The sequence below is a fragment of the Scyliorhinus torazame genome, chromosome 4 (genome assembly GCF_047496885.1).
Source record: "Scyliorhinus torazame isolate Kashiwa2021f chromosome 4, sScyTor2.1, whole genome shotgun sequence".
In the NCBI taxonomy this organism is placed as follows: Eukaryota; Metazoa; Chordata; class Chondrichthyes; order Carcharhiniformes; family Scyliorhinidae; genus Scyliorhinus; species Scyliorhinus torazame.
Genome location: NC_092710.1, coordinates 113,353,958 through 113,380,826, shown reverse-complemented (window position 1 = coordinate 113,380,826; position 26,869 = coordinate 113,353,958). Strand labels below are relative to the sequence as shown.

Below are 26,869 nucleotides of genomic sequence, written 5' to 3'. Positions count from 1 at the left end.
CATGTTGGCCGGTGGGGTGGACCTTCAACTTAACCTTTTGTGATTGGGGTGCTCTTGAACTGGTCTTGAGGTCCCCACTCCAAATAAAATTCCAGAATGTGGGAGAATCCAGTGAGAATTCCCCCAAGCTCCAAAATAATTACAAAGTGTAGGTGCATTGTGACGGGAAGTGCACCAGGACAGCCGGCGGGATTCTCACCTGTTTTCCCACTCAAAGTGATACTTAGCCATTTTTTGGGAAGAATTCCGCCCACTGTCTCTGTATTTAATCGAGCTGGACGTTATGCTACTGTAATAATTATTTTCCCAAACTAGGCCACCTTGCAACCATATCTCTGTAAAGGCAATTAGACCTAACTATTTATCTCTATTTATGCCACAGTTCAACTACCTTGTTTATTCAGATAGAGAACCTATTTTATTTTTTATTACTGTTATTTGCCTAGGACATATTCGCTCATGCACTATTTCTGCTTAACTGTGTCCTTTTCTGTCCTGCTCTTCTTTCCTTTACCCATATCGCTACATTGCTCTGTTGCCCTGCCATTTCTCTTAATTTTCCTTCACCTGAACCCTCTCCCTTCCCTTTTAGTTTAAAGCTCTATCCACAGTGCGAGTTATATAATTTTCCAAATGTTATGATCCCCATTAAAAGAAAGGAATCGTCACGATGCCAACAGACATAACCAAAGGATAAGATTGGTTAACATCCAAACAGTGCACCCCTGCTGAACCACCTTCGCTGGACTCATACGAGGTTGAGGCATTCACCCTCCGCAACACCTCATACCACAACCCCTCCTCCAGCCACTCTCCTTCGGTTCCTTACAACAATATTATCCACGCCACAAACTTAGGCCCAATCCCAAACCCCTCCAACACCGCAAACAAATAACTCCAATCTACTCGATCAAATGCCTTCTCCGCGTCGAGCACCACCTCCATCTCCTGCTCCCCCCTTCTGACAGGGAGAGCACCACGTTTAACAACGCCGCACATTCAAGGAAAACTGCCAACCCTTTACAAAGCCCATCTGATCCTACCCAACTACCTGCGGGAGGAACTCCTCCAACTTGAGTGCCATCACTTTGGCAAGAATCTTGGCATCCACATTTAACATGGATATTGGCCAATAGGACCCATACTTATACTTTTTCAATAACAGCAAAATAGTTGCCTGTCCCATCGTCTCCGGATGTGCCCCCCTAGCTACCGTGTCCTCAAACATCTACCCCAACAGCGGCGGCAGCCTATCCAAAAACTTCTTATAAAATTCCACCGGGAACTCATCGGCCCCGGTACTTTATCCATTTGCATCTTCCCCTCCACCATCTGAATCTCCTAAATCCCCACTGCCTCTTCCAACATTGCCATCCTTCTCCACTGTAGGATACTCCAGCCCCTCCGACCTATGCAACCTATTATAAAACTCCTCCAATGCCCTATTCATCTGCTCCGCTGCAACCACCAGCCCCCTCACCCCATCCCGGATCTGAACAATCTCCCAGGATGCCACCTACCAGTGGAGCTGTCCCGCTAGCAAGCAACTGGCCTCCTCTCCATACTCGTACACTACACCCTTTGCCTGCCTCACCTGGCGTACCGCTTTCCCTGTAGACAAACGGTCACACTGTGTCTGCAGTTGCTTTCTACTGGAGTGGGGACCCTTTGCATACTTCCCTTCCACTTCCAAAATTTTGTCTACCTGCTGCTGTCGTTCCTCTCTTGCCTCCCTATCCACCTGCACCTTAAACGCCCCCTACCCCTTCAGCACCTCCGATATCACCGACGGCAAGACCTCCCCATTTTTATTGAATGCCACATAATCATCAATCACCTTTGCCATCCTCGCATCAAAATTCGGATCGACAGGCAGCCTACATTCAACCCCAATGCTGGCCTCTATGCAGGCCCCTCCTCCAAGACCGCATCTACCAAGTGCAGAGCATGATCTGAAATAACGATTGCCGAGTATTCTGCCTTCCTCACCCCCAACAATGACCTCCCCATAATAAAGAAATTAATCCTCGCATGTACATTATGCACTGGCATGAAAAAGGAATACTCTATAGAACTGCCATGGATCCAATCCCCCCAACTCCTTCATAAACGCTGCCGACACCCCCCAAGGGGTCGACGAGTGCAACTTAGATCGAGCCATCTTAGGATACAACACTGTGTTCAAATCTCTCCTCTAAAATTAACTGATGTGCGTCCAGGTTCAGGATGTCCGCCAACATCCTCTTTATAAACTATACATCATTCTAATTCGGGACATACACACTAACCAACACCACCAACCTCCCCTCAGCCCTCATGAACGTCTCCGCCTCCTCCGTCGTCTCAAAAAAATGGTCAGCTTCGCCGGGTAGACCACCCCGAACCACACTACTCTTGTAAAGCGCTGCCTTCGCCCTATTAAAGGCCGTTTGCCTTCTTGCCAGCTCCACCGTGATGCCTGGTTTCTACGAATACCATTGTCGTCCCACCTCAGCTCCCGATTTTGTTTGGCCCATATCAGCATCTTCTCTTTCATCTGATAGCTATGAAAACAAACTATCACAGCCCTTGGACGATCATTTGCCTTTGATTTTGACCTTTGCGACCAATGAGCCCTATCCAGCTCCAAGAGGAGGTATTCTCCTCCCCCAAAAAATTGGCGACCATTCCCGAAAAATGCTCCGTCAGCCATGGGCCCTCCAGCCCCTCAGGCAGTCCCATAACCTGAAGATTCTGCCATGGTGACCTGTTCTCCGGGTCCTCTACTTTGGCTCTCTGTCACCTTCCGCAGCTCCTCTCCCATCAAGGCGAGCTGGTCGCTGTGCCGCGACAATGCCCCATCCACCCCCTTCAACAGCTCTCAATGATCCCGCTGCATCTCTGACATCTTCCCAAGAGCCTCCTTTATCAGGGCCAGTGTATCTGTTTGAACGTTCCCATCATCTCCTTTCCATGCCGTCCAAACTGCTTGGCAAACTGCCGCCTGAACTCCACCACCGTCACCTCAGCCAGAGGGTCCACCGTAATGGCCACAGCTCTGTCCGGTGAGCTTGCTCCTGCCATCTTTCCTCCCACAGCGGGCGGCATGTGGCACTGGGACTGCGGCACTGAGGACCCGGGTTCGAATCCCGGCCCTGGGTCACTGTCCGTGTGGAGTTTGCACATTCTCCCCATGTCTGCATGGGTTTCACCCCCACAACCCAAAGATGTGCAGGTTAGGTGGATTGGCCACACTAAATTGCCCCTTAATTGGAAAAACAATAATAATAATTAGGTACTCTAAAATTTAAAACAAAAAAATCTTTCCTCCCACAGAACTCCACACCGAACTCGGGCCCTCAGGCGCTCCAGCGCTTGTTAATTTTTGTGCAGTATTCTTCTGTTGGGATTTCAACATCCTCTAATTTCCACAACTTTACTGAGGACAGCTCATGAAAAAATTCCCCCCAAAACACCCAACGTGCGACCTCCACCTCCCGGAAGTCCCATCATTCCTATTTCTGTCTATGCTGTTTGTTCTCCTGTGGACCATGACAATTGGGTCCTCCCACACGTTTCCAGCCACAAGGATATTTCTTTCACCCTGAGCCAACATGACCTTCGGAACTCCTGGTCGCGGTTACAGAGAATAGTATTTATCCTCTTGTCCTTATTCACAGAATCACAGAATTGTTATGTTACAGAAGGAGTTCATTCTGCCCGTTCGTGCCTGCATCAGCACTCGGACAAGCAGCATGTTTTCGTGCCATTCTCCTGCCTTTTCCCTGTAACCCCGCACATTGTTTCTATTCAAATACTCACCTAATACCCTCTTGAATGTCTTGATTGAACCTGCCTCCAGCAGATTTTTAGGCAGTGCATTCCCCCCCACCACCAACCCAACCTCTCCAATCTATCTTCGTAACTGAAGTTCCTCATCCCTAGAACCATTCTTGTAAACCTCATCTGCATTCTCTCCAAAGCATTCACATCTTCCTAAAATGTGGTGCCCAGAACTGTACGCAATACTTCAGCTGAGGTCTAAGTCCTATACAAATTCAGCATAACCTCCTTGCTCTTGTACTCTATGCCGCTATTAATGAAGCCTAGGATACTTTGTGTTTTATTAACCATGTTATGCCACCTGTCCTGCTGCCTTCAATGATCTTTGCACATCAACACCGAGGTCCCTCTGCTCCTGCACCCTCTTTCAGGTTGTACCCTTTGTTTTATATTGCCACCCCTTGTTCTTCCTACCAAAATGAATGACCTCACACTTCTCTGCATTGAACTTTTATCTGCTAACTATCTGCCCACTCCACAAATTTGTCTATGTCTTTGAGGTTCCACACTCTCCCCCTCATAGTTTGCAATACTTAGTTTCCAGGTTTTGTATCATCTGGAAAATTTGAAATTGTGCCCTGCACACCAAGATCTCGATCATTAATATATATTAAAAAAAAGCAAGGGTTCCATTACCAACTGGGGAACTCCACTACACAATATCCTCCACCCCGAAAAATATCAATGAACCATTACTCACTCTAAGACAATTTTGTATCCCTGTTGCTACTGTCCCTGATATTCTATGAGCTATAACTTTTCTCACAACTCTGTGTGTGACAAGGTATCAAATGCCATTTAGATGCTCATGTACACCATTCCCTCACCAACCCCTTGAAAAACCCCAGCAAGTTAGTCAAACACGATTGTTCCTTAAGAAATCCCAGCTGGCTCTTCCTTATCAACCCACATTTTTCCATGTGATGATTAATTATATCCCGAATAATTGTTTCTGGAAGCTTCCCTCATCACTGACGTTAAACTGAACGGTCTGTAATAACCTTGCAACTCTTTTTTTGAACAAGGGTGCAATGTTTTCAGGAAAGACTGAAAGATTATGGTCATGCATCTGCAATTTCCACTCTCTTCCTTCAATACCTTTGTATGCATCTCATCCAGTCCTGGTGCCTTTTCAACTTTAAGTACTGACGGGATGGTGCAGTGGTTAGCACTGCTGCCTCATGGCGCAGAGGCCCCGGATTCGCACATCCTCCCCGTGTCTGCATGGGTCTCACCCCCATAACCCAAAGATGTACAGGGTAGGTGGATTGACCACGCCAAATTGCCTCTTAAATGGAAAAAAATGAAATGGGTACTTTAAATATTTTTTTAAAGCTTTAAGTACTGACAGTTTATCCAGGAAGCAAAGTAGCGTACACACCCCTGTCTGCATCAACGGGGCCAAGGTGGAGATTCCTAGGTGTGCAACAATCTGCCCTGGTCCACCCACGTCGGCGTTATGACCAAGAAGGCACAACAGCGCCTATACTTTCTCAGGAAATTTGTCATGTCCACATTGACTCTTACCAGCTTTTACAGATGCACCATAGAAAGCATCCTATTTGGCTGCATCACCGCCTGGTATGGCAACTGCTTGGCCCAAGACCATAAAAAACTACAGAGAGTCGTGAACACTACCCAGTCCATCACACAAACCCACCTCCCATCCATTGACTCTGTCTACACCTCCCGCATCTTGGGAATACGGGCAGCATAATCAAAGACACCTCCCACCTGACTTATTCACTCTTCCAACTTCTTCCATTGGGCAGGAGATACAAAAGTCTGAGAACACGCACTAACAGATTCAAAAACAGCTTCTTCCCCGCTGTTACCAGACTCCTAAATGACCCCCTTATGGACTGACCTGATCTCTTCACACGTCTTTTCTACTGAGTAGTACTACACTCCTGTATGCTTCGCCCGATGCCTGTGTCTATGTGTTTACATTCTGTATTTTATGTTTGCCCTATTTTTTCATGTACGGAATGATCTGTCTGAGCTGTATGCAGAACAATACTTTTCACTGTAGCTCGGTACACGTGCCAATAAACAAATCCAATCCAATACCACCTCCTTATCAATTTTGAACCTTCTACTGACAGTTTCCTCTATCACCGTGGACTGGGTAACATCTGTTTCCTTGGAAAGACAGATGCAAAGTATTTATTCAACACTACAGCCATGCCCCATGCTTCCATGTGTAAATCCTCTATTTGGTCCCCAGTTGGCACTGCATTTCCTTTTAGCACCCTTTTCATATTTATGTGCCTATAGAAGACTTTGGACTTCCCCTTCATGTTGGCTGCCAGACCTCTCTCATATTCCCTCTTCGCTTCTGCTTCTTCACCTCCCCTCTGAGCCTTCTGTGTTCAGCATGATTATCAGTTTTATTTCCTACCTGACATATGCACACTTTTTCTTCATCTTAACTTTTATCTTTTTTTCATTTAGGGAACTCTGACTTGGTTTTCCATACCTTTCCCTTGTGCAAGAACATACCTTGAAAGTGCCCAAACATTACTACTTCAATGGTCACCCATTGCCCATCTTTAATTGCCCTTTTGAAGGTGGTGGTGAGCTGCCTTCTTGAACTGCTGCATCCCTGTGGTGTAGGTACGCCCACAATGCTGTTAGGGGGTTCCAGGATTTTGACTTCGCGACAGTGAAGTAATGACAATCTATTTCCAAGTGAGGATGTTGAGTGACTTAGAGGGGAACTTGCAGGTGTTGTTCCCATGTATCTGCTACCCTTGTCTTTCCAGGTGTACTGCTTGTGGGTTTGGAATGTGCTTCCTGAAGAGCCTTGGTGAGTTTCTGCAGTGCATCTTGTAGATATTATACACTGATCATTGGTGGTGGAGGGAATGAATGTTTGTGGAACGGGTGCCAATCAAACGGGTTGCTTTATCCTGGATGGTGTATAGCTTGTTGAGTATTGTTGGAGCAGCACTCATCCAGGCAAATGGAGATTATTCCACCACGCTCCTGACTTCCGCCTTGTAAATGATGGACAGCCATTGTGAAGTCAGGAAGTGAGTTCCTCATTGTAGGATTCCTTGTCTCTGCTCTGTTCTTATAACCACAGTATTTATATGACTAGTCCAATTCAATTTCTGGTCGCCTGGGCTGGGATTCTCCATTGCCGATCGTGTTCGTCGCTAAGTGGTTTCACTTCCTCTTTTCTCACAGCAGAAAGCTCTTGGCTCCTTGGATGTAGACCATAGCAAGAGTGTTTATAAACATTGTGGTTAGCATCAAAGCAGGGTACCTGAGATGCATTCAAGCGTGAAGGGAAAGATAAATGAACAATTTACCAAGCAACTGTGTCTGAACAATTGAACTGTCAATCACAGGCTAGTGAAAAGTATTGCTCTGAAATTGAAAGAAAGTTTGTATTTCAAAGAATTTCAGGGGATTTAAACCCTTTTCAAATGTTGTGGGCTTTCGAGGAAGCCTCTGACACTTGTAACAGCTGCTGTTTTAAAGGGAGCAGATGTTAAGAAACGGAAAGTGTTTCTGCTTTGATTCTTCACTGGACTGCTCGACAGCTGTTAGGCAGAGCAGTTCAGGCTGGGGAGGTTGCTGTTGAGCAGAGGGTTGCCTGACACCACCACACCAGGGCTGGAAGGGGCCGTGCAGATACGGGGGCCCCCATCTCCCAGGGTCAACCCTTTACCCAGAGCCCTCACCCATCCAACCCCCAAGACCCTTGGGGACTCCCTCAACCTGGCAGTGGCAGAGGGGCACATTATCAGTTTACCCTGTGCCAGGTGGGGGTTTCACTGCCACGGTGAAGGTGCCAGGGGGAAGTCCACCATTGGCAATACCAGGGGCGGGGACTGAAGTGGGGAGTGCTGATGGACCAAAATACCCCAAGGAATCATTTTGATGAACAGCAAAGGAGGTATTCCAGTGTTTGGGCCTATATCTATTCCTCAGCCAACACCACATTAAAGAAAGATCATTTAGTCATTATCTTATTGCTCTTTATGGACCCTGCTCAGTGCAAATTGGCTGTCGGTTTCTTCTATTACAGCAACAACTAAACTTCAAAAGATATGTAATTGGCTGTAAACCAATTTGAGATATCCTGAGGTTGAAAGGTGCTATGTAAATGTAAGTCTCTCTTTCTCTTCTTCCCCGCCACCCAGCACAGTTTTAAAAATAAATTTAGAGGGTGGGATTCTCCAACCCCCCGCCGGGTCGGAGAATCACTGCTGGGCTGCACGAATCCTGCCCCAACACTGGCTGCCGTATTCTCCGGCGCCGTTATTCGGGCGGGGGCGGGGTTCACTCCAGGCTGGTCGGAGGCCGTTGGCCAGACCTGCTGGCGTGGGTTACGCATGGTCCCACATGGCGGGACCTGGCAGGTAAGTCGGCTGGGGCGGTCCTCGCCGGGGGGGGGGGGGGGGTCACGGTGGCCTGGCCCCGCGATCGGGGCGCACCGATCTGCGGACGGGCCTGTGCCATGGGGGCACTTATTCGTTCCGCGCCGGCCTCTGTGGGGCTCCGCCATGGCCGTCGCGGAGAAGTGAAACCCCCGCTCATGCGGCAAAACACGCCGGCGGTTCCGCACATGCGCAAGATCGCGCCGGCCCTTTGACGCATGCGCGAGGGTTTCACTTCTCCACGCCGGCCAAGGCAGAGCCCCACCGGGGCCGGCGCGGAAGGAATGAGTGCCCCCACGGCACAGGCCCGTCCGCAGATCGGTGCCCCCCTTCCCCCCCCCCCCCCCCCCCCCCCCCCCCCCCCCCCCCCCCCCCCCCCGCGAGGATGTCTCAGCCAACTTACCTGCCAGGGCTCGTCGTGTGGGACCATGCGTAACCCACGCCGGCAGGTCTGGCGGACAGTGGCCCAGGGCCGGGTTTCGAACCCGGGTCCTCAGCGCTGCAGTTCCAGTGCTAACCACTGCACCGCATGCCGCCCTTCTCCCCAGTACAGTTATAAGTGTGATGATGAATCCCTGTGCCTCATGCAAAAAAAACCTCAAAGCAAGCAATAGCCCTGCCCTTGATACATGAGGCAGCCTGTCTTTAATAATAAGCTGCTCCTATTCCAAGTGCTCCCTGTTGGGATTCCAGCCTAACAATACATGGTGAAGTTGCTTTGCACTAGAAAATAGCCACAAATGTGACCCAGAGGCCACTTGGGTGAAAAGAGGTCAGAATCTGGGACAAGATTCTCCGACCCCCCGCCGGGTCAGAGAGTCGCCGAGGGCTGGCGTGAATCCTGCCCCCGCCGGTTGCCGAATTCTCCGGCACCGGATATTCGGCGGGGGCGGGAATCGCGCCGCGCCGGTTGGCGCAACCACCCCGCGATTCTCCGGCCCAGATGGGCCGAAGTCCCGCTGCTAGAATGCCTGTCCCACCGGCGTAGATTAAACCACCTACCTTACTGGCGGGCTCCGGGGTCCTGGGGGGGTGCGTGGCGATCTGGCCCCGGGGGGTTCCCCCACGGTGGCCTGGCCCGCGATCGGGGCCCACCGATCCGCAGGCGGGCCTGTGCTGTGGGGGCATTCTTTTCCTTCCGCCTTCACCACGGTCTCCACCATGGCGGAGGCGGAAGAGACTCCCTCCACAGCGCATGCGCGGGGATGCCGTGAGCGGCCGCTAACGCTCCCGCGCATGCGCTGCCCGGAGATGTCATTTCCGCGCCAGCTGGCGGGGCACCAAAGGCCTTTTCCGCCAGCTGGCGGGGCAGAAATTAGTCCGGCGTGGGCCTAGCCCCTTAAGGTTGGGGCTCGGCCCCCCACGATGCGGAGGATTCCGCACCTTTGGGGCGGCACGATGCCCGACTGATTTGCGCCGTTTTGGGCGCCGGTCGGCGGACATCGCACCGATACCGTCCCTGATCTCGGATCTGATTTCAAGTATAATTGCGGGAAGATGATCGGGCAAGTTTTGAGACATAGCAGGTTCTTGTTTTAAAGTCAAGTTTAAAGTTTCATTATTCATACAAGTCTTGACTGAGATTTCATCAAATATTTAAATAGCCAATAAATCCCAGTTTTTGCCTCTCTCAGCAATGGGTCTATCTTGCCATCCCTTACACATTACCACCAAAACGGATCTTCTAGTCAATGTGATGTTGCTGTTTGTGGGAGCTTGCTGTGTGAAAATTGATTGCCACAGTAAAGCATGTTGGGGCTGCCTGTGTTCGTGAAAGATGCTGTAAAAACTGCAGTCCTTTTGTTGAAATCTATAATGTAATTATCGTGGCTTATTAGAAGTGTAGGGCTGGGGGACAACATTGGTACTTTCAGGGTATCAAGGCAGGAATAAAGGAGTAAAAATGTATTGTGTGTGATGCATTTGTAACACGAATGGAGCCATACTCTCACAGTTCCTTCACATTGTTGTGAAACTTGCTAAGGAAGAATTTGCATACAGGATCTTTGAACAGGCACAACGTGCACTGCACCTGTAACCCCTGGATGTCTGGGCTCCTCCAATTCTGGCCATCACTTCACCATTGGCGAATATGCCTTTCGCCATCTAGACTCTTAAGCTCTGGAATTCCCCCTCTAAACCTCTTTGCCTACCTCTCTCTTCTCCTTTACAACAGTGTTTAAAATCAACCAATTTGGCCAAACTTTTGGTTATCTGTTATTTGGAGAGCCAGTGGCGTAGTGGTATTGTCATTGGACTAGTAATCCAGAGACCCAGGATAATGATCTGGCAAATCCCGCCAGGGCAGCTGGTGAAATCTGAATTTAATTTAAAAATCTGGAATTAAAATTCAAAAGGCGACCGTGAAACCATTGTCGATTATCGCAAAAAACCATCTGGTACATTAATGTCCTTTAGGGAAGGAAACCTATTGTCCTTATCTGGTCTGGCCTACATGTGACTCCAGATCCACAGCAATGTAATTGATTCTTAAATGCCCTCAAGGATGGGCAATAAATGCTGGCCCAGCCAGCGATGCTCACATCTCATGAATTAATATATATTTTTTTTAAATCTGTCTTAATAGTTCCTTACGTGGCTCAGTGCCAAATTTTGGCTGATAATGCTCTTGGGAAGCACCTTGGATCGTTTTATGATGTTAAAAGATGCAAGTTGGTGCTTAAGACCTCCCTGTACTCCTGGGTACTTTGTTAATTGATAACAGTTGACAAGGTCATTGTTTTCCATTGCCAAAATATGAGCGCTAATAAGCAGAGCTTCACACCCTGCCTCTTTTCCACCACAGCCTCTGCCCATTGTGCCCCAATGGGTGATTGCTAAACAAAATACTGGGACAGCTTGTTTATGTTGACTGGAATAATTGACTGGAACCTCCTTACTGCAAATGGTTTGAATGGAGCAAGATTTGTCAGGTGTGTACAGGAAAGATTCGTGACTCAATATGTAGATAGGCCGACTAGGGGGGAGGCCATATTGGATTTGGTGCTTGGCAACGAACCAGGCCAGATGTCAGATATCTCGGTGGGAGAGCATTTCGGTGACAGTGACCACAACTCCTTGACCTTTACCATAGTCATGGAGAGGGATAGGAACAGACAGTATTTGGAAGGTCTAATGCAGGTCGGGAATATACAGTGAATGGTAGAACCCTCAAAGAGTATTGACAGTCAGAGAGATCTAGGTGTACAGGTCCAGAGGTCACTGAAAGGGGCAACACAGGTGGAGAAGATAGTCAAGAAGGCATACGGCATGCTTGCCTTCATTGGCCGGGGCATTGAGTCTAAAAATTGGCAAGTCATGTTGCAGCTGTATAGAACGTTAGTTAGGCCACACTTGGAGTATAGTGTTCAATTCTGGTCGCCACACTGCCAGAAAGATGTGTTAGAGAGGGTGCAGAAGAGATTTACCAGGATGTTGCCTGGTATGGAGGGCATTAGCTATGAGGAGAGGTTGAATAAACTCGGTTTGTTCTCACTGGAACGACGGAGGTTGAGGGGCGACCTGATAGAGGTCTACAAAATTATGAGGGGCATAGACAGAGTGGATAATCAGAGGCTTATTCCCAGGGTGGAGGGGTCAATTACTAGGGGGCATAGGTTTAAGGTGAGAGGGGCAAGGTTTAGAGTAGATGTACGAGGCAAGTTTTTTTACACAGAGGGTAGTGGGTGCCTGGAACTTGCTGCCGGAGGAGGTGGTGGAAGCAGGGACGATAGTGACGTTTAAGGGACATCTTGACAAATACATGAATAGGATGGGAATAGAGGGATACGGACCCCGGAAGTGCAGAAGATTTAAGTTTCGACGGGCAGCATGGTCGGCACAGGCTTGGAGGGTTCTTCTTTGTATTTAATTGGGGATGGGGAAATTATACTGCTATTAGACAGGAGTTGAGGAGCATAAAGTGGGAACAGTTGTTCTTGGGGAAATGCACAACAATAATGTGGGGCTGTTTAAGGAGCACTTGCTGTGAGTGCTTGATAGTTTTGTCCCACTGAGACGAGGAAGGAATGGTAAGGTGAAGGAGCCTTGGATGACAAGAGAAGTGGAGTTTCTAGTCAAGAGGAAGAAGGAAGCTTACGTAAGGTTGAGGAAGCAAGGATCTGGCATGGTTCTAGAGGGTGACAAGGTAGCCAGGAAGGAACTCAAAAATGGACATAGGAGAGCTAGAAGGGGGCATGAAAAAGCCCTGGTGGGAAGGATTAGAGAAAACCCCAAGGCGTTCTACACAATATGTGAGAAATAAGAGGTTGATCAGCGTGAGAGTAGGGCTGATCAGGGATAATGGAGGGAACTTGTGCCTAGAGTCTGAGGAGATAGGGGCGGCCCTAAATTAATATTTTGCTTCAGTATTCACTAGAGAGAGGGACCTTGTTGCTCATGAGAACACCGTGAATCAGGTTAATAGACTCAAACAGGTTGATATTAAGAAGGAGGATGTGCTGGAAATTTTGAAAAGTATCAGGATAGATAAGTCCCCTAAACCTGACGGGACATACCCAAGGTTACTACGGGAAGCAAGGGAGGAGATTGCTGTGCCGTTGGCGATGATCTTTGTGTCCTCACTCTCCACTGGAGTAGTACCGAATGATTGGAGGTAGGCAAATGTTTTTCCCCTGTTTAAGAAAGGGGATAGGGAAATCTCTGGGAATTACAGACCAGTCAGTCTTACGTCTGTGGTGAGCAAAATATTGGAAAGGATTCTGAGAGATAGGATTTATGATTATTTCGAAAAACATAGTTTGATTTAAGATAGTTAGCATGGCTTTATGAAGGGCAGGTCATGCCTCACAAGCCTCATTGAATTCTTTGAGGATGTGACGAGACACATCGATGAAGGTCGGGCAGTGGATGTGTACATGGATTTCAGTAAGGCATTTCTGATTTGATTTGATTTATTGCCGGAATGTGACGACTAGGGGCTTTTCACAGTAACTTCATTTGAAGCCTACTTGTGACAATAAATGATTTTCATTTCATTTCATTATTGTTCATTATTAGTATACAGTGAAAAGTATTGTTTCTTGCATGCTGTACAAACAACGCATACCGTACATAGAGAAGGATGGAGAGACTGCAGAATATAATGTTACAGTTATAGAACAATACAGCGCAGTACAGGCCCTTCGGCCCACGATGTTGCACCGAAACAAAAGCCATCTAACCTACACTATGCCATTATCATCCATATGTTTAGCAAGGTGTAGAGAAAAGATCAACTTAATACGAGGTAGTTACATTCAAAAGTCTGATGGCAGCAGGGAAGAAGCTGTTCTTGATGAGGTTCCCCATGGTATTCTCATTCAGAAAGTTAGGGGGCATTGGATACAGGGAAATTTGGCTGTCTGGATGAAATTGGCTGGCCGAAAGAAGACAGTGAGTGGTAGTGGATGGAAAGTATTCCGTCTGGATGTCGGTGACCAGTAGTGTCCCGCAGGGATCTGTTCTGGGACCTCTGCTCTTCATGGTTATTATAAATGACTTGGATGAGGAAGTGGAAGGGCGAGTTAGTAAGTTTGCCGATGACACAAAGGTTGGTGGAGTTGTAGATCGTGTCAAGAGCTGTTGCAGGTTACAACAGGACATTGACAGGATGCAGAGCTGGGCTGAGAAATGGCAGATGGAGTTCAACCTGAATAAATATGAAGTGATTCATTTTGGAAGGTCGAATTTGAATGCTGAATACAGGGTTAAAGGCAGGATTCTTGCAAGTGTGGAGGAACCGAGGGATCTTGGGGTCCACGTACATAGATCCCTCAAAGTTGCTACCCAGGTTCATAGGGTTGTTAAGAAGGCATATGGTGTGTTGGCTTTCATTAACAGGGGGATTGAGTTTAAGAGCCGTGAGGTTTCGCTGCAGCTTTATAAAACCCTAGTTAGACCACACTTGGAATATTGTGTCCAGTTCTGGCCGCCTCATTGTAGGAAGGATGTGGATGCTTTGAAGATGGTGCAGAGGAGATTTACCAGGATGCTGCTTGGACTGGAGGGCATGTCTTATGAAGAAAGGTTGAGGGAGCTAGGGCTTTTCTCACTGGAGCGAAGAAGGAAGAGAGGTGACTTGATAGAGGTGTACAAGGTGATGAGAGGCATGGATAGAGTGGATAGCCAGAGACTTTTCCTCAGGGTGGAAATGGCTGTCACGAGGGGACATAATTTTAAGGTGATTGGAGGAAGGAAAGGGGAGATGTCACAGGTAGGTTTTTTACACAGAGAGTGGTGGGTGCGTGGAATGCACTGCCAGCAGAGGTGGTGGAGTCAGAGTCATTAGAGACATTTAAGCAACTCTAGGACAGGAACATGGACAGCAGTAAAAAAAAATAAAAAAATTTCAATATAAATTTAGAGTACCCAATTCATATTTTTTTTCCAATTAAGGGGCAATTTAGCATGGCAATACACCTAGCTTGCATATCTTTGGGGTTGTGGGGGCAAAACCCACACAAACACGGGGAGAGCATGCAAACTCCACACCTATAGTGACCCAGAGCTGGGATCGAACCTGGGACCCCGGCGCCGTGAGGCCGCAGTGCTAACCCACTGCGCCACCGTTCTGCCCTTGACAGCAGTAAATTGAAGGGGTATAGGTTAGGTTGATCTTAGATTTGGATAAATGGTCGGCACATCATCGTGGACCGAAGGGCCTGTACTGTGCTGTACTGTTCTATGTTCTATGTAAGAGCATAAACAGGTGTGTGCGCGCTAATAATCTCCGGCTCAGTATTGACAGCTTTGTTAAACAGAGTACATATAATGAACCACTCAGAGCAGGAAAGTACTAAGTTCAATTACCGATTTATGAGATCCTGCCCTTTTGAAAGATGAAACCTGTTAACTATTTCTAATTCCACTGAGAACTAGAAATACCTGCAGTGTGACTTAGAGTGGTAATTTGTGGAAACCTGATAATCTGCCAAGAATGTTTAGTCACCAAAGAAACATGCAATAGTTTGGTGCTCTCCTTCCCTGTTGAGCTGCTAATCTCACATGGGCTCCTGTGAGGGGGAACACCCACATTCCTGCACTGGCATGGAGAAGCCTAGGCGCAGGTCACCCACCAACCAGATTAAAAGAGAATTGGCAAGGGTCTTTGTTGCTCGTAATGGAGCTATTTTATCCTCGTAGGCGCGAAAGAAGCACCTGCCAGAATTCACGGCACAGGCGCCAGACACGAGAAAGGACAGCAGCAAAGTGAAAACCGAAGAGAGTGAAGAAAGCAAAGGAGATCACATCGGTGGTGTGAGAGATATTCCTCGATGCAAAAGTGAAGAATTAAAGACAAAAAGATTGGAAGATAAAGGAAAACATGGGTGAGTGTTTCAGAATTTTAAAATTGCAACCCAGCATTCAGCTGCTTGTCCTAATGAAATTGTTGTGAACATTAAATGGTCAATCTGGTGGAAACCAGTTTCTAAATTAGGGGATGACACACCAGCTAAATTTGTTAAAGAGCATCCAATTTGATTGGCCTGGGGAAGGGGTGTATTTTTTAAAGTATGCTGCTGATGCTCCCACACCGTGCCAACAATGGAATGGCATAAGTTGTAGTTACCATCAATGTAAGCTTTAACTTTCAGTCACAGCCTTGCAGAATTTACTTTTTGTACAATGGGCCTTGCTTCTATCAGACACCAACTTTCCCAACAGCCAGTGGATTAATTAAGAAATTGGGCAGTCTTAGACAATAATTGAAGGTGTTTTTGCCATTGCAAAACCTAACGAGTGCAAGTCTTCACTTCATTCAAAGTTACTTCATTCTGATCATTCTTGTGCTTTTACCTTCTATGAATGTTGAGCTTGAATCCCTATTGGGCATACAGTAAAGCAACATTGCTTTTTATCAGGAAGTGCACCAGAAATCTGATGTACTCAGAGTGTGAAATATTTTGGTCCATTTGTTTGACCCTTCCCTGCAGTTTCTCCATATGGCAGCACAGAGACTGAAGGCAAATGGGGAGAGAAGGGATCGGGAAGAAGTGGAAAGGAAGTGACTTTGAGAAAGAGGGAGAGAGAGATGGGGAAGGCAGAGGAGAGAGAGATACATTGTGGGGAGAGAAAGATACACGGTGGGTGGGATAGGTATACAAAGGGAGGGAATAGAAATGTATACAGACAGTGGGGGAGAAGAAGCATATGGAGGGGGATAAGAATTATATTCAGGGAGAATTGTAGTGGGGAGGGAAGAAGGATGGATTAATGGGGGAGAGATGGAGAGAGAGAGTGAGCAACACCAAGAGAATGACTGACATAGATGAGAAGGTGGGATTGACCACAGATTTCCCAGTTCCTAACATGCTGCTGACTCCAACCCAACTCTCTTTCCAAAACAGTTGAATTTGCTGTACAATAAGCAGTGAGAAAGAACAATAAAACCAGCTGATCATTGACTTATGCAGGAGGCTGTTCCAGGGCCTGTGCTTCCTCAATTCTCTCCGAATAGACTGTGCTGCTATAGTAATAGGAAACTACAGATTGTGTCTGGGGACCTTGATTGTTGAAGTTTAAAAGAGGAAAGATACAAGAAGGATGGTGAAGTAGTGAACTATGTACATTAATACCAGTATAGCAATTAATTTAGGGACTGGAAAACTGCCATAGGGATAGCTAGTGAATCAGAGACCGTAAAGCCAGTAGGATAGTAAATAAAATCAGCGCAGCTATTAAAACTAGAGACAGGAAGCTCAACACAGGTAATACAGATTGAGGTCGGGTGTAAGATAATATGATCATTTGGTGATTTTTGGTCTGGACAGATTTCAGAGTCACTTGGCATAAAACTTGTTGCCTTCCTTGTTCGAACTTTATTGAGCTGGTTGTGAATTACGCCATATGGTAGGATAGATTAAATTTATTTTAGCTTTATGCGGTATTGTTACTTCCGACCTGTCGGTCTATTAAAGTACGTGCAAGACTTTGTTCTAATTATACAGATGATTACTTAATCAGAAGCTCACTTTAAACTCCCAGTAGAATGCTTGTTCAGGTGTAGAAAAGTTTTGATTTTTGCAGCGTTCCAGGCATACGCAAAAGGCGGGGGGGGGGGGGGTTGGAAAGAAAGATTGATTGAGTGTCAGAGTTCAGTGTTATAAGGGAGGCAAAGCTATTTGTATTTGTGGCATGTACGGTGTCTCGGATACATCGGGGCTGGATTTTGATAGACCTCTAGGGATGGCTTGGAGCCAATGTGGCTCATAATGGTGAGGGAAGCTTAAGGGTGGCATGTCCAGTGCTATGGCACTTTACTAGCTGTGGAAGGGTGAAGGATGGCTTTCCTGCCCAGAGGCCAGCTTTGCCACTCTGGCGGTCAATTAACGGCGTCTTCCGGCTGCCACTGGCATTTTTCCCAGCGGCCCACCACTAAGTGACTGATGACATCAAACCCCACGAGGGTGGATTCCATCACTGCATCCTCTTGGCTGGGTGCAGTCCTAGCAGTGGTCACCATTCCTGGTGATGCTGCTGAGACTGGAGAGCTGCCAGCCTCCGATTGGCTAGCAGCTCTTGGGAACAGGCTCCTAGCTTTTAAAGGGAGGGGAGCCCTGATGGCAACTGACTAGTTGTTTGATGAGCCTAAAATGTAGCGGAGGATCCTCCATATAGCCGAGGCCTGGTTATCCCCGGCTCTCTGATCTGACGTCTGCCCCAACAAAATTCAAATCCTCGCATTAAACATTCCCCATTAATTTCCTACATGTTACATTGTTGATCCTAATGTTCAGATTTAGGCTATGTCTGCCTATGAGGCAACAGTTCTGTGGTAAGCCTTTTCCAAACCCCAAGCCGACAAAACGCCCCAAAGGGACAACCAACAAATCAAAAATAAAAGTAATTAGGATTGAGTTGTCTGGCTTTAAGAGGGTACAATTGGCAGTGTTCACAGGCTCTCGAGTGTGTGAACTGAGGTTCGGGCACCTTTTGTCAGTCCTGTTCTCGGTGTCCAGTTTGCCACCTCAGGTCCATTTACCTCATCAACCCAAATAATAAAATATAATTCTCAAAGTTTTCACCAATCTTTTATAGATATTTCAAACAATTCTGACACTTGCATATTTATGAACAATCCAAGTCTTGCAACAAATAATTCATGAACTGTGATAATTACATTCCCTGTGGCTGCTGTCGTCGCCACATGAAGTATTGAGGAAGGATTTTCACTGCCTCTTCTCGAGTTTCTCGAACGGAGAGGGATTTATGACTGTTACATGCCTTTTGGTTACTATCTTGGAGGGGTGCAACTTTGGACCTCCGCTAAATGCGCCAGTGGAAACTAATCTAGATGGAAAGATAGAGATTAAAAATATTGCATTAAATCACTTTTTAAACTACATTTTTAAAATTGTAATATTTTAATCTTAAAATTGTACACAGCTGGTCAATAGTTTTTGGTGCATTTTGAGCATACGCTCCTAATATGCATCATAGTTACTAGGACTGGAAGCACTGTTTTGGTGCTCAGAATGTCCTGAGTTTTGGAAGGGAACTAGAATAACAATATTGTAGTGTATCACTAAATCACCATGACCATTTTTAATGCAAACTTAAAGTATAACAGAAGGAAATTGCTAATATTGTTTTTTAAAAACATAAATGTTTTTCATTTATCTGGGGTTAGGGATGAAAGCAGTAAAGAGGATGAGGAAGATGAAGAGGATGAGGAAGATGAAGAGGAGGAAGATGGTGATGATGAAGAGAGGGAAGAAGAGGAAGAATTTGAGTGCTACCCAGCAGGAATGAAAGTTCAAGTGAGATATGGTCGAGGGAGGAACCAGAAGCTGTATGAAGCCAGCATTAAAAATTGTGACGTGGAGGGTGGAATGGTCCTATACTTGGTCCACTACTGTGGCTGGAATGTGAGGTGAGTTAGAAGCTATAAACCACCTATCTCATCTAGAGCTGTTAAAAGGGAATGCCATGCAGATTTGCAGATTAAATCATTCCATTGTATGGTCTCTTGTTTCCTGTCTCCTCCAATTGTCCATGTCATGCTCCTAGATTGTAGCCTTGAGCCTTGCAATTGGAAACTTGTGCGACAGAACTTGGTGTGCATGAGTGTGTGTGTCTTGCTGTCTCTACCTTGCCCTAGTGCTTTGTGCCCAGCACATTTTCCCCGGTTGGTCTAAATATTTTGACCATCATGAAGTAATTTGTATAGTTGCACTTTGGTCCTCTGCCTTGTTGCTGTAAAATGTTGGTAGTCCCATTGAGTACAATATTCCTGTGCTGAAAGAATGAACATTTGAATTAGCACAGGGACCAACTTAACATTTCAATTCTGTTCACCCGTCTCACTTTCCATGACTGTCAACTTTAGGCATTAGGTAAGCACCTGGTTTTAGTGGGGTGCTCCCATTCCTCAGGGGAGAAGACAAGAAGGCAAAGAGGGCATTAGGAACATTACTTCAACTGTCGTGCATTACAAACATCTCATTCAACAACAGCCACTTGCATTTAATTTGGAACTTTTAAAATAGTCCTGAGGTACATAAGGAGATAGTAAGAGTAAGACAGGTAACCAAAAGCTTGGTCAGGGAGGTTTAAAGAGCATCTTAAAGGTGAAGCAGTTTAATGGGGTATTTCACAGCTTGGGGCCTAGACAGCTGAATATATGGCCACGAATGGAGAGGCGATGAAATCCAGAATGTACAAGAGGCCAGAATTGGAGGAGCGTTAAGACCAGGTTCTCTGTGGCTCCACATCCCTGTAAACTGAAGCATAAATCAGGGAAATGGAGGAGTGCCAAGCCCTGGGCGTGCTTTAGTTGACATACTGAAGGCTTGTTACATCCGACTTAGATTCTTGGCATTAATGTAGTTATTGTCTAGTACTGGTATCTATGTTAAGTTATGTAACTTGTGAAAATAATGGTAGTACTATGACTTCCTACTGGAGCAATCTTCTTTCAACCTTGGAGGCCTACATTCATTAGGACAGTGCACTGTGGCAGTTATATGGAATGAACCATGTTACAAAGAAATGGGGAAGTTATACAATGTTCCATAAATACCAGTATTTGTGACTGAATTGACTGCTTGAGTTTCAAGCAGCAGCAATCATGGCTATGCTCACTGATGGGCGGCAATTTGTCACCTCAGTGACTTCCAGATAGGGCTTGTATAATGGTTTTCCAATCGTAATTAACAGTCCTCCCTTCATTAAACAAGCCGCTTATAACGATGAAACCCATGCAGTTTTCTAACAATGATGTGTTTTTAACAGTTTAAAAATACGTCAGTGGATTTAAAACAATAATGTGTACACACCATTCTCTTGTTCCTTAGCAACAACTTGATTTTACATAGTGGCTTTAACGTAGTAAAACATCACATGGTGCTTCACAGGAATGTTGAACAAAATGACTCGCATAAGAAGATATTAGAACAGATGACCAAAAGCTTAGAGAGAGCTTTTAAGGAGAACCTTAAAGAAGGAGAAGGAGGTAGAGAAGGCGAGGGAAGGAATTCCACTGTTCAGGCAGCTGAATGCACGGCCGCCAATAGTGGAGCAATGAAAATCAGGAGTGTGTAAAAGGCCAAAATTGCAGGAGTGCAAGGTCTCAGAGGATTGGAGGATGTTACATAGATACGGAGGGACAAGCCCATGGAAGAATTTGAAAATGTGGATGACAATTTTAAAATCGAAGCCTTTTCAGACTAGGGGTTTCAGTAGGTCAGCAAGCATAGGCCTTGGTGTGAATTAGGATATAGGCAGCAGAGATTTTGATGGGCTCAAGTTTACAGAGGATGCAAGATGGGAGGTCAGTCTCTGGCAATATTTGGAGACCCCTATGCTGAGTTAATACCTAGCTGCACAGAAGTAACGTTGGTGGGGGACAATGGGGGCAAAACCACTGGACAAACACTGATTCAGTCTCCACTCAGTCACCAGTTAAAATGTGTTGCTTGGAGTCTGCAGTAAGGGAAAGGTCAAAGCAGAATTGTATCTCATGTTGGCACACTGGGGGGTAATTAATTTGGGAGCAGGCTTCATGCTGTTCTCTTACAGCAAGGGCAAACATGAAGATACATTTTCTGGGGAAAATTAATTGGGGAGGGTTTGGGAGAAAATGAATCATACATATTCTTCTAGTTAAATTTTACATTTTTTTTTAGATTTTCTTAAACGTGGCTGATGTCTGCTCACACCCCACCTTCCCTGAATTCTTGTAATGGTCAAAACAACGGGCTGTGTCCGTATGAAGACCTGTTGGGGAAGGCCATGTTGCCAGTGCTCAAGAGTCATTTGAATCTGGTAATTCAAACGCTACGCATTAAGTGAAAATATGAAATGATGCTTCAGAGCACATTTTGAAATGCAGGTCTACTAAAATGACACTCAAGTGTTATACGAAAATAAAACGCCACAAAAATATTTCGCACCAGAGTTCCATTTTTTCTCTCTGGCTGTTTCACTTTGCAGTGATATGGTTGTGCTTTCCATATCGTTTAAACTGCTTCGCAAAAAGGAAAAATAAATCTGTCTATTTTTATCGGTTGCATTAGTTCTTTTCAAAGCATTACTCACATTTTTATTTTCGTCAGGCCACTCAAAGGAAACTGTCTTGAGGAGATTGTGCTTGTTTTCCTGAATTGAAGTGTCATTATTCAATTTGACCGCCCTGTCATAAATGAGCTTCACTTTATCAGCAACCTTTTAATGTCAACTCCAATCTATTTGCACATTACAAAGTTCGGCATCTAACAGTGCTTAATTATGTACAAGTAGTGCGTTCTTTTCCAAAGTGTGCTTTGCTGTTTTTGCAAAGCACCCGTATCTCCACAAATTGGATTCACCCATCTTGCATTTCCAACAGGGAGCATGGGGTGAAGTGGGGGCTGCAGCATGAACTCTTCAAGCACAGCCCTTTCCAGGTGCTGAATGTACCCCTCATGTATGTCTGTAATCTGCAGTGTGTCATTCTAACTCAAGACATGAGCTTGTCTTTTTTTTTTGATTGTCAGGTATGATGAATGGATCAAGGCAGACAAAATAGTGCGACCAGCAGACAAAAATGTCCCAAAAATTAAACACAGAAAGAAAATAAAGGTAAGCACAGTGACATAGGCACGTTTCCTTTGAAGAATAAGTTCTGTAACCAAGTAAATAGTATATTGTTTAAACTGCAAGTGCTTTGCAAGAAGCAGTTATTTTATTGAGATCAGGAGATTTTTGGATACTAAGAGAATTGAGTAATGTGGCAAAAGTGTGGCATAGTGGATTTGAGGTAGAAAATCAGCCATAATCTTATTGAATGTGGAGCAAGTTCGCAGGCCAAATGGTCACCTGATAGAGACCAACTGTAATAACATGGACTCCTGCATCATGGCATAAATTATTTCTACATCATAACCTTTCCTGTAGAGTTACAGCTAAACCAGTGCTCTGAATTTTAAAATGATGTTTATTCTGCCCACGAGCAGTGATCTCAATCCTGTGCGTTTTCTGACCCATATTCCTTTATTCCCCTTCCCTTCAATCATCTGACATAATCTCTGCCTCAATCAATAAATCTGCCAGTGCATTACGCAGCCTCTCCGTCCCTGTATGTACAGAAGAATAGGTTCTCCTGCTCTCTATCCTAAATCTTTTACAGATGTGTTCTCTTGTTCTAGAGCCTTCAACATGAAGAAGCAATCCGATCCCTTCATAATTTTACACTCCTATCGAGTCATCCTATAACCACCTCTGTTCTAATAAAAACAGCACTGTTTTTTTCATGATTTAATGTTTACATTTGTTCCAACCAGGCAACACTGTGCTGACTTTGCTACCTTTCCCTCTCGATGAGCTCAACATCTCTCAATTGTGTGAAGCACAAATTAAAATGGATGACCTTGAAACCATTGTCGGTTGTCTTAAAAACCCATCTGGTTCACTAATGAACTTTAGGGAAGGAAATCGGCCATCCTTACCTGATCTGGCCTACAACAATGTAGTTGACTCTTAAATGCCCTCTGAAATAGCCTAGCAAGCCACTCCATTGTATTCAACCGCTACGAAAACACAAAAAAGGAATGAAACCGGATGGACCACCCAGTATCGACCTAGACACTGGAAACGACAGCCCCGTTGATCCTGCAAAGTCCTTCGTACTAACGTGGAATCATAGAATTTACAGTGCAGAAGGAGGCCATTCGGCCCATAGAATCTGCACGGCCCTTGGAAAGAGCACCCCACCTAAGCCCACGCCCACACCCTATCCCCTAACCCAGTAACCCTACCTACCCTTTTTTGGACACTAAGGGCAAAAGTAGCATGGCCAATCCACCTAACCTGCACATCTTTGGACTGTGGGAGGAAACCCACGCAGACACGGGGAGAACGTGCCGACTCCACACAGACAGTGACCCAAGCCGGGAATCAAACCTGGGACCCTGGAACTGTGAAGCAACTGAGCTAACCACTGTGCTACTGTGCTGCTGGGGGCTTGTGCCAAAGTTGGTAGAGCTGTCTCACATACTAGTCAAGCAACAGCCTGACATAGCCATGCACAGGATCTGCAATTCTGTAGAATCTCAATCATGTGGTTTACAGACAATGTCCCAGACACCACTATCACCATTCCTGGGTATGTCCTGTCTCACCCAGCAGAGGTGGCAGCACAGTGGTGTACAGTCGGGAATGAGTTGCCCTGGCAGTCCGCAACATTGGCTCTGGACCCCATTAAGTCTCATGGCTTCAGGTTACACATGGGCAAGGAAACCTCCTGCTGATTACCACGTATCGGCCATCAGCTGATTAATCAGTGCACCTCCATGTTGAACACCACTTGGAGGAAGCACTGAGGATGGCAAGAGCATAGAATATGCTCTGGGTGGGGGATTTCAGTGTCCGTCACCAAGAGTGGCTCGATAGTACCACCACACACCACAGACCGAGCTGGCCGGATTCTATAGGACATAGCTGCTAGACTGGGACTGCAGCAGGTGGTATGGACCTCATCCTCACCAACCTGCCAGCTGCAGATGCATCTGTCCATGACAGTATTGGTAGAAGTGACCACCGCACAGTACTTGTGGAGACAAAATCCCAACTTCACATTGAGGATACCCTTGTGTTGTGTTGTGTTGTGTGGCACTACCACCGTGCGACATGGGAGAGACTTCAAACAGATCTAGCAACTCAAGACTGGACATCCATGAGGCACTGTGGGCCTTCAGCAGAATTGTATTCAACCACAATCTGCAATCTCATGGCCCGGCATATTCCCCCACTCTACCGTTACCACTAAACCAGGGGATCAACCCTGGTTCAATGAAGAGAGCAGGAGAGCATGCCAGGAGCAACATCAGGCATACCGAAAAATGAGTGTCAACCTGGTGAAGCTACAACACAGGGGCTACTTGTGTTCCAAGCAGCAAACATAGACAGAACTAATGAACAATGAACGCATCAGATCCACTGGTTGGAGTCATACCTGGCACAAAAGAAAATGGTTATGGTGGTTGGAGGTCAATCATCTCAGCTCCAGGATCTCACTGCAAAAGTTCCTCAGGATAATGTTCTAGGCCGAATCATCTTCAGTTGCTTCAACAATGATCTCCCTTCCATTATAAGGTCTGAAGCGGGGATAACTCCACAATGTTCAGCACCATTCGCGACTCCTCAGATAATAAAGCAGTTCATGTCCAAATGCAGCAAGACCTGGACACTATCCAGGCTTGGGCTGACAAAACATTCACACAAGACTTCCGGTTTTGGTCCCTTTTATCCTAAGTTTGGGGAATCTCAGCAGAAAAGTTGTGTGGAGGGGGAATCAGTTCTCCCCCGGGTGGGCATGTCTACGGGTTAACAAACTTGGCAGAACACAGTGAGAGCCGTGGCTAAAGAGTTGGAGGAGACTCGAGGCCCAGTATCAATTGGAAAAATGGCGAAGGGGGAAGGGTCATCGTCAACTGGAAAGATGCCAATGGAGCAGTCGGTGACCTTCATTTAGGACGAATTTCAGCAGCAGCGTAAACAAATGCAAAGTGACTGGTGGAAGGTCATTGAGGGTGCCGTGGTGCCTCTTCACGGGACTCTGGAACGGGTGGATAAGAGCCTGGAGGTGCAGGGGGCTACTATCCAAGTGGTGGCAAAGGTGCTGGAAACGGAGATGGCAATCCTGGGTGACATGTGCACGCTGCTGCGAACAAAGGTCAGGAAAACAGGTCTAGACGGCAATATCTTTGGATTTTGAGCTTACCAGAGATAGTGGAGGGAACTAGTGCAACGGGCTACATCGTGAGAGTGCTGACCAGGTTGGTGGACGAGAAGGTGCCGGACAAGACCCCGAAGGTGGATGGGGCAGATAGGTACCTGAGGCAGAAGCCAAGAGCACGGATCCATTACGGACGGTGATTGTGCGTGTACACAAGTTCCAACACGAGGTAAAGATCCTGAAGTGGGCCAGAGCGCAGCGGGTTGAGATTGGGAAGGAAACCGAACCCGGATTTTTCAGGGCAATGGTGCTGAGCTGGCTGAGGGATGGACAGTGTTCAACAAGGCCAAGGCAATGTTGTACTGCCACCAGATTCGGTTTGGGGTGTTGGACCCGGCCAAACTTTGGGTCACTTTCGAGGGCCGGGAGTATTACTTTGAGACTTTATTAAGGAACATAAGTTGGGGGAGGTCTGAAAGAGGAACTTGGTGGAAATTATAAGCGGGTCGGAGAAACCCCAGGCACGGCGTGAATCCTGCCCCGCAGCCGGCTGCCGTGTTCTCCGGCGCCGGTTTTCGGGCGGTGGCGGGGCCGTTGGCAGTGGTCCCGTCCCCCCGGCAATTCTCCGGACCCCGATGGGCCGAGTGGCCGTCCGTTTTTAGCCAGTCCCGCTGGCGTGGATTAGACATGGTCCCACACGGCGGGACCTGGCAGGAGGGTCGGCTGGTGCAGTCCTCGGGTGAGGGGAAGGGGGGGGGGGGTCACGGTGGCCTGGCCCGCGATCGGGACCCACCGATCTGCGGGCGGGCCTGTGCCGTGGGGGTCACTCCTTCCTTCCGCGGCGGCCCCTTTAGGGCTCCGCCATGGCTGACGCGGAGAAGACAACGCCCTGCGCATGCGCCAGAATACGCCGGCGGTTCAGTGCATGCACGGACACGCGCAGTCCCTTTCGGCGCTGGCTGGCGTGGCGCCAACCCCTCCGGCGTCCACCTAGTCCCCTGAAGTGCGGAGAATTCCGCACTTTCGGGGGCTGTTGTCGCCGGAGTGGCTCGCGCTGGTTTCCCGCCAGCATGCGGACTTAGTCCCCGGAAAGGAGAATTCCGTCCCTGATCTCTGCTGAGTTTTGTTGCATGTTTTTGTTTGCCGATTGGGAAAAGTTGTCATAGGGGTGATTGCACCCCCTCATTTCTGGGGGTATTTTTGTATTGAAGTTAAATTGCTGAGTTTTTTGGAGGGGGCCCGTTGGTGCTGGCGAGTATACTGTTTAATTGTATTCTACTCTGTTTGTTTCTTGTTATGCTCTGTGCAATGCATATGGGGCTGTTGTGGGTTGAGGCCTGGTGGTTCGAGAATGTTCTGTATGGGGTCATTCTTTCATTGGGTTGGGTGCGGAGTACTAGGGGAGGGGCCGGGGAGGAGGATTTGAGAGAAGCAATTGGGGGGGGGGGGTGTTTGGGATACGGCCTTCGGGTGGGAGTCGCCAAGCTAGCAAGAAATACTA

At 46.9% G+C, this 26,869-nt stretch overlaps 1 protein-coding gene across 2 annotated transcripts in view; it reads left to right on the top strand.

Annotated features, from left to right (window-relative positions):
- Positions 1 to 26,869, top strand: part of arid4b (AT-rich interaction domain 4B) — a 285,409-nt gene that overhangs the window by 174,417 nt on the left and 84,123 nt on the right. The window contains exons 17-19 of one of the 2 annotated variants that reach the window (XM_072498496.1): positions 15,357 to 15,541; positions 18,844 to 19,086; positions 22,190 to 22,274. In XM_072498496.1, the coding sequence (XP_072354597.1) occupies positions 15,357 to 15,541; positions 18,844 to 19,086; positions 22,190 to 22,274 (513 nt within the window). The remainder of the gene's footprint in view (positions 1 to 15,356; positions 15,542 to 18,843; positions 19,087 to 22,189; positions 22,275 to 26,869) is intronic. The other variant, XM_072498497.1, reaches the window with a different exon arrangement.